Raw genomic sequence first — 13,785 nt, forward strand, 5'->3', positions numbered from 1 at the left:
CCCTTTTCCAGGCCAAAGAGAAGCGGCATTTTGCAGCCTGGAAAAACGCCAGATTGGGGCCACAGGGCTGCCAGTGAGGTTGCCCTGGCCCCAATCCAGCGCGAAAAGGGGTGGGTGCAGGCCGCCCCTTTGGGGCAGTCTGTACCGGGCCAAAGATTCTGACTGCACTGCTCACTTGTAAGGCTGGCTGGGATTTTGTTAGGAGGACAACAGGGCATAATCAAAACTGAGAGTTGTTTAGATGCTCACAAGGCTACTGTATCTCTTCACTTTTGGTTCTCTTATTACAGTCAATGGCCAGCTTTGTAACTAACAGAAGGATAGGATGCAGTCTATAATGCAGCTGAATGACCTTTGTCCAGCTGAAATAAAACATTTTACAGCATGGAATAACCCAGAATGGAATATGTCTCTAATTGAGCAGCTTCCTTAAATACATGTGTACCCAAATATGCTAACATGTTGTTGAGTCACATAATAAACACTACTACATTCCCATTTGATCATAGAATCATAGAATTGGAGAGTTGGAAGAGACCACAAGGGCCATCCAGTCCAACCCGCTGCCATGCAGGAACTCACAATCAAAGCACCCTGATAGATGGCCATCCAGCCTCTGCTTAAAGACCTCCAAGGAGGGAGACTCCACCACTCTCTGAGGGAGTGATGTTCCCAAAAGCCATCCATTCCCAGCATGCCTACTAATTTAATTTTCAGATTGGCATCCCTTTAAAACCTACACCATTTATTACCAATTTGGAATAAACAAAACTGAAAATATGAGTGCTGTGAAAACAGATTTAAAGGTTTAAGAAAACTGAAGGGGGAATATATAGCTTTTGCATGTATGCCCTACCTTCAACTTAACAAGGAACAATGTATAATTACATTTATAAAGTTAATTTTAAGGCAGCAAATCAAGCCATGGGAAAGCTGAAAGAGCCAAGGAATGAGAGATTAGAGTCTACTTCCAATTAAAAATTAGGAGTAGAGAAGAATAAGGAATACAAATGAAAACAGTTTTCTTGCCTTGTCTAGCACCCAATTATCATTGTTCTATTCATATGAATTAAATAAAAAATCATCTTCAGTTTCTGTTTTTGTTTGTTTGCTTGCTTACTTGCTTAAGAAATATATCTGTTGCCTTTCAAGGAACATTGGAAACATAATGAAAACAATATAAAACAGTTTTAAAATACCTTGGATTACAAGAAAGATCAGAATTTATGAATCAGCAGAAAACTTTAGCAGTGAATAACTGGGGCCTTTTGTGTGAATTGTTTCATATAACTCTGAAATATAATGGGCTAATAAGCTTGGGAAATGCTTAGATGTGTAACAATAGCAAACAAGTTCCATAGAATTGTTAATGCATGTGGCATATGAAATGGACACCATCCATTAATGGGATACTGTTAAGCAAAAGTTTAGGAGACATTACTTTAGACATTCCTCTTAATGTGTTGTAATTTTATATTGCTCAAGTCAGAAGCAGGGATGCACTGTGTAGTCCAGCTGGGATAAATTTATCTCATTGAATCAAAATATTTGGAGTTTGCTAAGCTATGCAGATCAAATTAAAAAGATATCTACCCGATACTCCTACATGTTTAGTCCTAATGTAATATGTGTGAATCTGAATGAAGAAAAATGTGTTTTACATCAGAAATTACTTTAGCTGACAAGAAAACACATTCTACCTAAGCCTCAGGTGGAAATGGTGCCAGAGAAACCTCTGAGTGCTTGGTTGTCCAGGAAGTGAGAAATCAGACTTTGGTGGCAAAGATTTTAAATATTTGTCCATGATTTTTTAAATACATGTGTATATTTGAAATTTCAGAAGCTGGTGGGCGGACTGCAAATAGATTTTCTGCTTTGGGTTTCATTTTTAAATGCTTTATGGTGCACAGTTCAAAAATTAGAATCGTAGAATCATAGAGTTGGAAGAGACCACAAGGGTCATCCAGTCCAACCCTCTGTCATGCAGGAATACACAATCAAAGCACCCCTGACAGATGGCCATCCAGCCTCTGTTTAAAAACCTCCAAAGAAGGAGATTCCACCATACTCTGAGGGAGTGTGTTCCACTGTCATGGCTTCATGCTATGGAATTCTAGGTTTGTAGTTCAGTGAGATATCTAACCTTCTCTCTCAGAGAGCTCTAGTTCCACAACAAACTACACATTTCAGGACGCCATGACAGTTAAAGCAGTGTCAAATTACATTATTTCTATAGTGTGGATGCAGCCTTAATCAGGAATGATTTGCAAGTCTCAGAGCATATGCAGATTTTTTTTCTGCACAAGTGCATATTTTCTGTCTCCCTATTCTCCATCAAGAAGCTAAGATCATTAGGAGAGTACATTTTTTCATGCAGAAACCAGGAATCCCAAATTCAGTTTCTGGCCCCTCTAGTTTAAAAAAATCACAAAGCTAACAAGCCCTATTGTTCCTTACACACAACATACTTTAAGACTTTTTGAATTAATGAGTCCTGGCTCTAAGAACTAGTCTGACTAAACTATGCAAAGGCATGAGTATACCATAAAAACCTAAAAATTTATCTGTTGGATTATCAGGGGGAACTGGGTTTATTATAAATGAACAGAGTAATCCTATCCTTACCTTAGAAAACTTACATGAGAATATATTTTTAAAATGAAAGACATGTATGTCATGAATTTTGATACTCCTATCCTTTTGCTCCAAGCTCTAACCTTACCAAATCCCCTGAAGTGACCAGGTCTAGTGATGGGTGAAGAGGATAAAAAAGAGGAATGGGAAGGATTAGGAAAAAGGAGTGAAAAGCCAAGAGAAAAGGAAATATGGAGACCTTTTTGCTTAATAATTCAGGTGCTTAGCACTGTGTAACACATTAAAGAAGTGCAGGGGGGTTCATCCCAAATAATATTTTATAATAATTAAGTTATACAACTACAGTATATACATAGAACTAACTGCAAGAAACAGTCAATAGAGAAGAAATTACAGAAGAGTCACAATCTATCAGCATGCACTAAATGACAGAGATACCTTCCTATCAGCCCATGTTAGGGAGAATCTGCTTTTCTGGCCTAAGTAGCCTAAAGGTTTTGACTTTCTGAAAGAGCACTTTTTTTTAGCAAGATCCCATTAGTCTACTGCTAAAAAAAAAAAAAATCACTCCCTCACACCCACTGTTTGTTTTTATACAAATTGCATTAAGATTCAGTAAAGTGAACAAGAAATCCTAGGCAACAATTTTAACTCTAGTTGATGTACCTGTTGGATTGATGACACAATTCCCCTGGGAGGTAAACTTGGAAGGCATGTTTCATTCCAGAAGATGTATGTTCTGGCCTGATCCCATAAAATGTGAATTTATCCCTAGGCTTGTTAATTTCAAGGAAGGGACTTGTGCCTCCAACATTATGTGCACACTTATCTGCTTTACTAGACTGGGTTTAAATATTGTGCACCTACAAAATGAACAGCTTGTTAAGAATTTAACACCAGCAATGAATGATTTGAAGGGGTTAGCACCCATGCAAAGTCAATTAAGTAAAACACAAGTCAGAGAGTTTTCTCAGCCAGAAGAGTTTGCCATTACAATTCCCTCAACTATTTTATACTAGGAGGTTGTTAATAAAAAATCTCAGCGATATAAAGGTCTGTTAATGAAGATAAGTTAAAAACTTTGTGACTCTTAGATTTATAGGGAGGGTAAAATTAAACGCTACCACTAAAATCTGCTATAACAAAATCTCGTTAGTGTTAATGTTCATTTATAGTTTGAGTTCCCCAGATTTAATCCCCCTCCCTCTTTTTTGGTGCAATTGTGGGATTGGGCATTTAAAATCCTGAAAGATGATTTTATGACTTGTTCTGCTGTAAATCAAACTTTTAAAGTTCATAAAAATGGTTAAAATAAAAAATGTTTAATAGGAATGCTTTATGGTCCATAACATTATTATAGCTGTTTTATTCCCAGTGTGTTATTACTTTAATTGGGTTGCTACAATTCTTGGGAATCTCCGTTTTTATTGGATCAAAAGTTATCCTAAATCAAAATGACTGAGAATGCTTTCAATATGTCTTTTCATTTGCCAGTCCTTTGTTTCTGGGACAGAACAAGCCAACAGAGAAATATTCCCTTTATTTTACATGGCCTTCTGGAACTACATATCATTCCATTTGTTTCTGCCAAACAGGATTGTTCTGTTTAAAACATTCAGTATTTTTAGTTAGCTCTGCTTTATGAATATATTTAAGTATAGGATTTCTTTCTGATGTTCCATTTAATTACTTGGGGGGGGGATCTTTTTTCTTCCACCAGGTGTCTGATCGTTCTGTAGTGGCCCTTGTTCCCAAGCAGACCTCTTCCTACAACATTCCTGCCTCTGCCAGCATATCAAGGACCTCAATAAGTAGATATGGTAAGAAATAAAGTTGTACTGTACAAACTAAAGATTCTAATTCCTTCTCTTTCCAGATTAATCAACTATTCTAATAATTATGTCCAGCAGTTTTGGCTAGCAGACTAATCCCACCATTCTTTGACAATACAGCTGCCCTCCTTACAAGTTCAGGTTTTGAGTGTATTTTGGCTATTTGTGTGCTCAGTGTAAAATTGCAGCCGTTGTAATAAGGAAAAAGTGGATTGCAGTGCTGTAAATCCAATCTCTGCCATCATAATTCAGGACAAAGATGCCTGCCATTATTTCTAGAAACACACTTTTTGGTGCCGAACTAGTGTTTGTTTTTTGTATAAAGACAGCAATTATTCACAAAAACTTATTTCTAGAAACAGTATTTTTTTTGTGTGTGAATAACTTTTTTTTTTGCACAGAAACTGTAATTTTTGTGCAAAATTACCACATGTTTCTCTTCAGAGAATAGTTTTTTGAAACACTCCAGGATGTGTGAATACTGAATGAAAACTATGCAAAATTCTTTTTTCTGTCTTAAATTTCCAGACCAAATGTTGATGGGATGGTGGCAAAGAGCAAATAACAGCTAATATACTTTCCTCCCCTAGTCTGAGGAGACATAAATGTAGAAAACTTTATCTAAAACAATTAAATTAAAATACAGGTGGAAGCTTCTGATCTCTACTTCACAAACCTGCTGAAAAGTAATTGTGTCACCCCAAGGCTGTCTATGGCTTCTCCACTTAAACCTAAATCACTAAAGCATTATACAAAAACTAGTGGACCAGTCTGAAAACTGGTTTGCAAATAGATATGTTATCGAAAGTCGCAAAGATATTTTACAGTAAAAATGGGACTGCCATACCCATTTTTGTAAAATTGCTGGTTTTAAATTACCATTATTATCCCTTCTTTTCTTCATGAAAATTGTATCATCCTTGCAAAGTAATTAATTTTCATTTTGATTGATGGTAGAATTTAGTCATTTGTTATCATGTATTTCCTTTTTCCTATTTCATGATGTTTGAATATTAAAAACAAATAATAATTAGGAAAAGACTATGCTGGGGTAAAATTAATTTATCGCAAAACAAACTGGGATTAAAATCAAATATTAAATTTGAGAAATGGGAATTGTTTGCTTTTATGTTTTATTATTAGTAAAAAAATGTATTAAGTCAGAAGAAATGTTGTACCATATGTCTGGTAATAACACACCAATATGTTTTGCTGAAGTTCCAAGCAGAATGAATTTTTAACATTTTCACTATGCAGGCTAGTTTGTGAGGGAAGGAAATCTATATACAATCCAACTCTGTTCCTGTAGTTCTCAAAGCATCTCTGTCAAAGCACCAAAGAATAACTTTTACTTTGTAGAGAGACTTCTATTATAGTTTTCTGCAACAACAGCTCTTTGTTTGCAAACTAACTAGTAATCATCCCACCTTGAAAGTTCTTGCAAGCAAAGACCCATTTTCCACATAGAAAACAGCTGTTTTAACAGGCACTTTCTGTGTAGTTCTATTCAGAATAGGAAGAAGTTGACAAAAGAGCATTTCCCAGCAGTGTGTCTACACAGTTATTGCTAACATTGATATTGATATCTCTGATTGTGTAGATGACATGTAAATGAAGCTGCATATTTACTCTCTACATTTGCATTATATATCAGGGTAGAGCTTGGTTTAAAAATAGAATAATTCAGTGCTCTCACCCCTTAATTACATCCACAGGAATATTCATATTTATCTAAGTATTAATCAAGAGTGAAGCTGTGGAAAAAATGGTAATGATTCACTCATTCCCTTACTAATTTATGGGGATCCCCTTAATCCTACTGTCACCCAGAAGGGAAGAGTGGCAAATTAAAAAACCAGTCTGAGGTGGTCACAGAAAAACAAGCATTTGCTTGAGAATGGGAAGGCTGAAGGATCAAATAAAGGGAAAGTGTATCACAAGTATGACTTTGCTAAAAGAAGAATTGCTCAAGTTCCCCGGTGGGTAATACCAAGCTACTGACCTTGCGTAGGCAGTCACTGGACAAAATGGTCTTTCTTTTTAATTTCTATGTCACATTGTCCATTCTAAATTGATGGTCAGCTGTGTTCTACAGGACCGATTCTTTGATCCAAGAACTATTGTGTCTTGAAGATCAAGGATACTTACGGATAGTATTGTAAATATCACACAGTAATTAATCATAAAGTATATAAAATGCCTGGCCTATTTTGCATCATTCCCAAAATTAAATCATTGGACTAGAAAGAAACATTCTGAGATAATCTATGACTTGATTGTGTGTGTCCTATGCCATTACTCTCTACTAAAGATGTTATGATAATGGGCTCCCTCATTATCTGGCTAACACAGCTAAGAGGCATCATCTTTCTTCCAGGTGAACAAAAGGTTAATGATGTGATGGTTTAAGTTACATTTATTGGGGGTCAGCATCAAATAGGAGCAACATAGATCACAAGAGAGAATTGTTCAGTGATAATGACCAGTTTGGGGACAAGTGTGGAACTTTGAAATGCTTCCAAGATGAGAGGTTATAAAACATTGTACCACAAGGCACAAGAGAATGAGAGACTTTGGTACTGATGGAAATGTGCCACCTGCCTCACCATTCCTAGGGAAGCTTGGTCACAGGCTGGACAAAGGGGTCCAGACTCCCAGCTTCCCATGAAAATCCAAAAACTCAGAACACCATCTGTATTGTAAGTAAAATAGGAATGTTCAGCTAGTCACATTAAGGCTTATGTTTCTTCAATCTCTGCTGAATGTGACTGAGGTCCTTTACAGACTGGCCTAAAAGGCCAGCCTGGGGTCAGAATCAGGGCACAACATCCTGATGATGCATGCCCAACTCTGCCCCCCAGGGCATCCTGATGCCGCACGCTGCTCCAGATGGTGCATGGCATCATGGCGAGCCTCCGGCACTGCATCCAGATGACACAGCGCCAAAGGGGCACCATATAGCTGTGCCACCGCGGCTATGGCACTCTTTCAAGGTTGCAAAAAGGAGCTACAATGGCTTCTTTTTGTGCCCTCAAAAGGCCAGATTGGACCACGGCATGAGGTTACCACGGCCCCGATCTGACGCGAAAAGGGGTGGCTGCAGGCCGGCCCCTTGGGGTGGTCTGTAACCCCCCCAGACTGTTTTTGTAACTTTGTAACTACTTCCAAGTAACATCTTTTTAAAATTATCTTTATTATCTTTATTTATTATATTTTAAAAAAACATACTAACATACAACCATAGACATAACCCTTCTTATTAAAATAAAAATGTAATTTTCCTATCTTGATTCTACTTGCTATACATTTTACCCCTTGTTTCTTCCCACTTTCAGAGGAATTGGAATTTGAACTCTCCGCTATTACTGGCTTCTGCAAATTTTCCATTATATAATTTTTGTTCTCCTGCTTTCAAATCTTTCTTAATTTCTCACTGTTTAACCACTTGGTTTAATTATTACATTAACACACCATTTACATTTGTACCATCTTGATCAAAAACAAACTTCTCAGACTTTCTCTTTATAATCCTTTTTGTTGTCTCTTTTCACCATTACTTATCTTTAAGCCTTTTAACCACTGAACACCAATGGAAAAATATTTCCCCATTTCTTATTTATACCGTTCATTACTGTTTCCCACTCTTTTACATAATTGCTTATCTTTTACTTTTTCAACATCCTCATTTGTCCATCTCTTCTAACTCAAGGGGTTTGGTCAACCATTCCTCCATTCTTCAAGTCTACATCCTCTTCCAATATTGTCCATATATCAATCTGGCAACTGTAATCATATGGTGTGTTATTCTTTCCTTACTTTTTTACATCTTGCCTTCCAACATATTCAATAAAAATATTTCTGCTTTTAATTTAAAATTGTTTTGTACTGTTTCAACCATTATCTTATGCATTTCTATCCAGAACTGTTTTGCTTTTTGGCAAGTCCACCATGCAAGGTAAAACGACCCCACTTCTTTCCTACATTTCCAACATGTACAGTTGGCCCTTCCCTTTTGCAGGGGATCCATTCTGGACCCTGCCGCATAAGGGAAATTCCGCATATCCTCAAGCACCACTTAAAGCAAAGGGGGTTGTGCCCACAGTGGTGTGGCGGCGCAGCAAAAAACGCACACCATGGGCGCACGTGTCATTACTATTTCTGGCACACAGCGCCACTTCTTCCATCGCGGCTTTCAGCATATGCTGAAAGTCGTTTATAATGTGCCCTTGTGTGATGCAGGCACACTGTATTGTTTTGCCCTTTTTACATCTTCGCTAATTTGGCCAGTGTCAAATGCCATCAGTAAAACATTTTGTACCAATTTTCTTTTAACCTATTACTTATTGTAAATTTCAAGCTTTTATTGAATGTTCTTTCCCCCTTCTCTATCTGGATTGTATGACCACAGTTCTGGGTGCATTTAACCATATTGTCTTTTATAGTTTCCTCTTCTATCACATGGTTTAACAACAATTTCTATATTTTCTCAATTGTGTGATCAGTATCTTCACACATTATTCATTCAAATTCTGTGAATTCCAAGTCTGTTTTACCTAATTTTTTATCCATCCTATATCTTTCATATAAATGCATATGTAAGTACCAGGAGCATTTAATCACTTCCATCTCTAATTCTTCTCTGGTTTTTATCCTTCTTACTTAACAGTTCTTTGTAAATTACCCATCATGTACTTTTTCCCTTCTATAAAAGGCTTCATGTGCCAGTGTCTAGGCTGGCAAGTTCTTAAACAATGTGAAGTTGAAGGCTCTCATGGCCAGCATCCATAGTTTTTTGTGGGTTTTTCAGGCTATGTGGCTGCATGTCTCTGAATATGCCAGCCACAGATGCCAGTGAAACATCAGGAATAAACTCGCACTGGGATCCTATGACACCAGTCTCCTGACCCAGCCAAGGCTCTCCTCCTCCCCTGGTCGAATCTGCCCCTTCTCCTGTGCTGCTCTTCATGTCTGGAATCTCCTCCCCACACAATTAAGGAGTATTACTTCCTTGGCTCATTTTAAGGTCGAGTTGAAGACACTCTTGTTCAGGGAGGCATCCAAAATTACTGGTTATTAATCTGCTGCTTACTTTGTTTTTATTGACTACTAATTAGTATTATTTTAGAAATATTTTAATCATGTAATGTTGTTTTAGATTACATGCCATTTGGCAGGTTTTAAATCTTTTTTTTTTTTACCCCTACTGTGTAAAGCATTGTGCAAACCTTACAGCACTCTATAAATAAATGATGATGATGACGACGACGACGATGATGATGATGATGATGATGATGATGATGATGATGATGATGTTCCAGATGTGTTTACCATTAGAGAGCTAGTGGATGAAGTGAGAAAAGGTATAACCAATCCTATTTTCATTTTGTGCGTTCTTTTTCCTCTTGAACAGACTCAACATTTCGGTACACAGGAAGCCCAGACAGCCTACGTTCCAGAGCACCTATGATTACTCCAGACCTAGAGAGTGGGGTGAAAGTCTGGCATTTAGTAAAGAACCATGATCATGGTGACCAGAAAGAAGGTGACCGGGGCAGTAAGATGGTGTCAGAGATCTATCTAACAAGGCTACTAGCTACAAAGGTAATGTTAGGGCTTTGATCTACTACTTTCATCTGCTCAAAGTAGTAGATAACAATGACCACACCAACATTTACTATTGCTCTATATTATTTGTATGGAAATAATAAACTCAACAATTTAAAATAAGAAGATCATTCTACAAGTGAGGTAATAACAGAAGTTGAATAGAGCTGAGAAGAGTTACCTGCCCCACACTAACAACAATGGCAGCATGATCAGGGAGGAATGTTACCCTCATGAATGTATTAAGTCTTTGAAACTCCACCTTTCCACCAGAAAGGAATTCAAGATGTCAGGGACACTTTTTCCTTTGCTCTGCAGTGTGTGAACTTTGTTTAGTTTATCTCCTTCCTCCTCCTCAAAGTATCAACAAAAGAAGACCAATGTCAGAGCTTGCAAATGCAGTTGTGATGATATGAAGCCTATTCTCCACTCTGTTTGTAATCAAATGGTGCAATCCCTCCCACTACAGGGATTTTGTAGCCATGTATACTCACACTTTCATTTCTTGCTTCCTTTAGGGTACACTGCAAAAGTTTGTGGATGACTTGTTTGAGACTTTGTTCAGCACTGTGCACCGAGGCAGTGCTCTCCCACTGGCTATCAAATATATGTTTGATTTCTTGGATGAACAAGCAGATAAGCATGGCATCCATGACACTGACGTGAGGCACACATGGAAGAGCAACTGGTGAGAGGGGTCAGGGTTTATGGGTGTGGAAAAAGAGCTGAATGAGGGAATGTGTCTTGAAGGTCTTGTAGTCAAAATGGAGTTTGTATAAATTACGTCCGACTGAGCCTAGTGTGAAACATTCAGGAAGGCTTCCAGTTGGCTTTTGATAGGTAAATAAATAAATGCACTCTGATGCAGTCAATTTTATTTTAAAAAAATTAGAAGTACTATATGATGTTTTAAATTCAATGAACCTTTTACATTTACAGTGCATCCACTGGGTCAACTCTGCTATAAATATCTGACTTCTGCAATCTTAACAGCCTTTGCTTTGAGACTCATGAAGATTCCATGTAGTTGCTTTGACTATCATTCAGCTTTTGACCTGGCCATATTATGCGGTTTCTGCTTTCCTATCCCCCTATGTCCTATGTATTCCTTAAATCATAGGCTCTGTCATCCGTATGTAAGTTCAGTCCTGCTTTAAGTTGCAGTACTTCAGCACTGTTTTTCCCCCCAGTTTCAGTGACATGGCGATAGCTATGCCAGTACAGCTGCACAGCAGCTTGCAAAAGCATACACACTGCCACAGTGGATATCCCTATAGCACAGCATTCCATAAAGCTTTTCTCCCTTCTTATTTAAAATCATAATCTCTTAACATCTGGTTACTTTCTAAGTGTGTAGCATCAGGGAAGCTGCTGACTGCCTCTGGTGTTTGTTTGAGATAAGAAGATAAACTGAGGCAGAATTTGCTCTGCCAGATATAGCTGGACAATTCTTAATGAACCTGAGTGGCATGAAAATGCATTATTTAATGTCTTAGTGCAGGAGAACAGACCTCAGCCATGAGAGATTCCAAAGATGCCAGTTCCTGTCCTCTAGTCTGTATTTTCTAAAAGGCTTTGTTAGCAAAACAAAATAAATAATTATTACTGAAAATTATATTAAGTATTATTATATTAAGTATTCCTGAAAATATTTTTTCAGTTATTCCTTTATAAAAAGTGGATTTTATTGTGTCTAGCTTCCTTTCTAGGGTGATATTTGCTGGTGCTGTTCAACTTTTTTCAGTAATATTTCCTGACTAGTCAGTTTTACAGTTTAGCACTACCTGCTTTCCTTAGATAGTAACACAAATTTATGGTTGTGCAGTCCTGTGAAGATTCTTGTGTGGCATGTTTAAAACTGTTCCATCAACTTGAATGGATCAGATTTACTCAAGAGCAGTCCTATAAACACTAGTCATATTTTCCTGTCACATCACCAACATCTTATTATCAGTGCTATGAAAGCTACAGGACAGCCCTTTTAGGATAGTAGGGTACAATTTCACTTTATTGATGTTATGCTATACTGCTCACATGGCCACACTCCACTGTCTCAGTGCCATATTCTGGTTGAAGGGGAGACTGGCAAAGATTCAATCTGGTAGCAGCTCAGTACATCTGAAACTACAGTGACCATCTTGTACTGCAACCTATGTGGAAAATCTGGAAATGGAGGAGCAGTTGAGTTAGGGAAGTGTGTCACTGTTTGAACTAATGAGAAGAGACAATCCCAATTCTATAGGACACACTGATTTTTTTCTATCCAGCAAATGGGCCTGTTTCACTGTAACTGAATTTGACAGTGATAAAATCTAACACTTCAAGGAAAGAACAAGATTTGCATTAGGTATGTGTAGTATTATTTGACCTCAGATTCCCTTGTGTTATAACCACGTATTTTCTGGACGGTGCCTTGCAACTTATTCATACTGCTCTCTCATTAATTATTCCAGCCTTATTCATTATTCTGTTACTTGATAGTGTTATCACATCTAGAGCTGACTGAGTGATGCATTCAGTCGGTACAACCAAGAATGCAATTCATGTTTCTTGAAACTGCTTGGGAAACTTGAAGGCAATATACAAATATAGTTGTAACTAGGATTTAGCCAAATATTTCTTGATCATATAACCACTCTTTATGTACCTGTAACTGTAATTGAGAGACAAGCTGTGATAACTTGCCACTGCTTACAGAGGCTAGGGCAGGGCTTTCATAAACAATATCAACTATATATTAGACTATCCACTTGGCTGATTTTGTGACCTTCTCGTAGCTTGGGCTATGACATCCCAAATGCTCAAAAACTTTTATTAAAAAAGCAAGAATCCAAGGTTCCCTAAACAAATTTTACATATATATAGTATGTGATATCCTAATATCCTAATTTGGTCCAGATGACACCAAATTAAGAGTAGCAAATACCCCAGAGGACAGGATCAAAATTCAAAATGACCTGAATAGACTAGAAAGCTGGGCCAAATGAAATTCAACACGGAGAACTGTAAGGTAGTGCTCTTAGGGTGGAAAAATGAAATGCACAGATACAGGATGGGGGACACCTGACTGAATGAAACTACGTGTGAAAGGGATCAAGGAGTCCAAGTAAACCACAAGTTGAACATGAGTCAACAGTGTGATGAAGCAGCTAAAATGGCCAATGCAATTTTAGGTTGCATCAATAAAAGTATATTGTCTAGATCAGGGGAAGTAACAGTTCCACTCTATTCTGCTTTGGTCAAGCCTCACCTGGAATATTGTGTCCAGTTCTGGGCACCACAATTTAAAAAGGATATTGAGAAACTGGAGCGTATCCAAAGGAGAGCGACTAAAATGGTGAAGGGCCTTGAAACCATGACCTATGAGGAATGACTAAGGGAGCTGGGAATGTTTAGCCTGGAGAAGAGAAGTTTAAGAAGTGATATGATAGCCCTGTTTAAATATTTGAAGGGATGTCATATTGAGGAGGGACCAAGCTTGTTTTCTGTTGCTCCAGAGAACAGGACCTGGATGAATGGATGCAAGCTCCAGGAGAGGAGATTCCACCTCAACATTAGGAGGAACTTCCTGACAGTAAGGGTTGTTTGACAGTGGAACACACTCCCTCAGAGTGTGATGGAGTCTCCCTCCTTGGAGGTCTTTAAGCAGAGGCTGGATGGCTATCTGTCGGGGATGCTTTGATTAAGATTTCCTGCATCGTAGGGGGTTGGACTGGATGGCCCTTGTGGTCTCTTCCAACTCTACAATTCTATA

At 37.9% G+C, this 13,785-nt stretch overlaps 1 protein-coding gene across 2 annotated transcripts in view; it reads left to right on the forward strand.

Annotated features, from left to right (window-relative positions):
* PLXNA2 (plexin A2) overlaps positions 1 to 13,785 on the forward strand; it is a 586,503-nt gene that overhangs the window by 557,121 nt on the left and 15,597 nt on the right. For both annotated transcript variants that reach the window (XM_089514441.1, XM_089514442.1), the window contains 3 exons: positions 4,316 to 4,415; positions 9,838 to 10,028; positions 10,550 to 10,719. In XM_089514441.1, coding sequence (XP_089370567.1) covers positions 4,316 to 4,415; positions 9,838 to 10,028; positions 10,550 to 10,719 — 461 coding nt within the window. The remainder of the gene's footprint in view (positions 1 to 4,315; positions 4,416 to 9,837; positions 10,029 to 10,549; positions 10,720 to 13,785) is intronic.

This window comes from Sceloporus occidentalis, unplaced genomic scaffold, assembly GCF_023333645.1.
Source record: "Sceloporus occidentalis isolate IW3139 unplaced genomic scaffold, rSceOcc1.0.p SCAF_3, whole genome shotgun sequence".
NCBI lineage: Eukaryota > Metazoa > Chordata > Lepidosauria > Squamata > Phrynosomatidae > Sceloporus > Sceloporus occidentalis.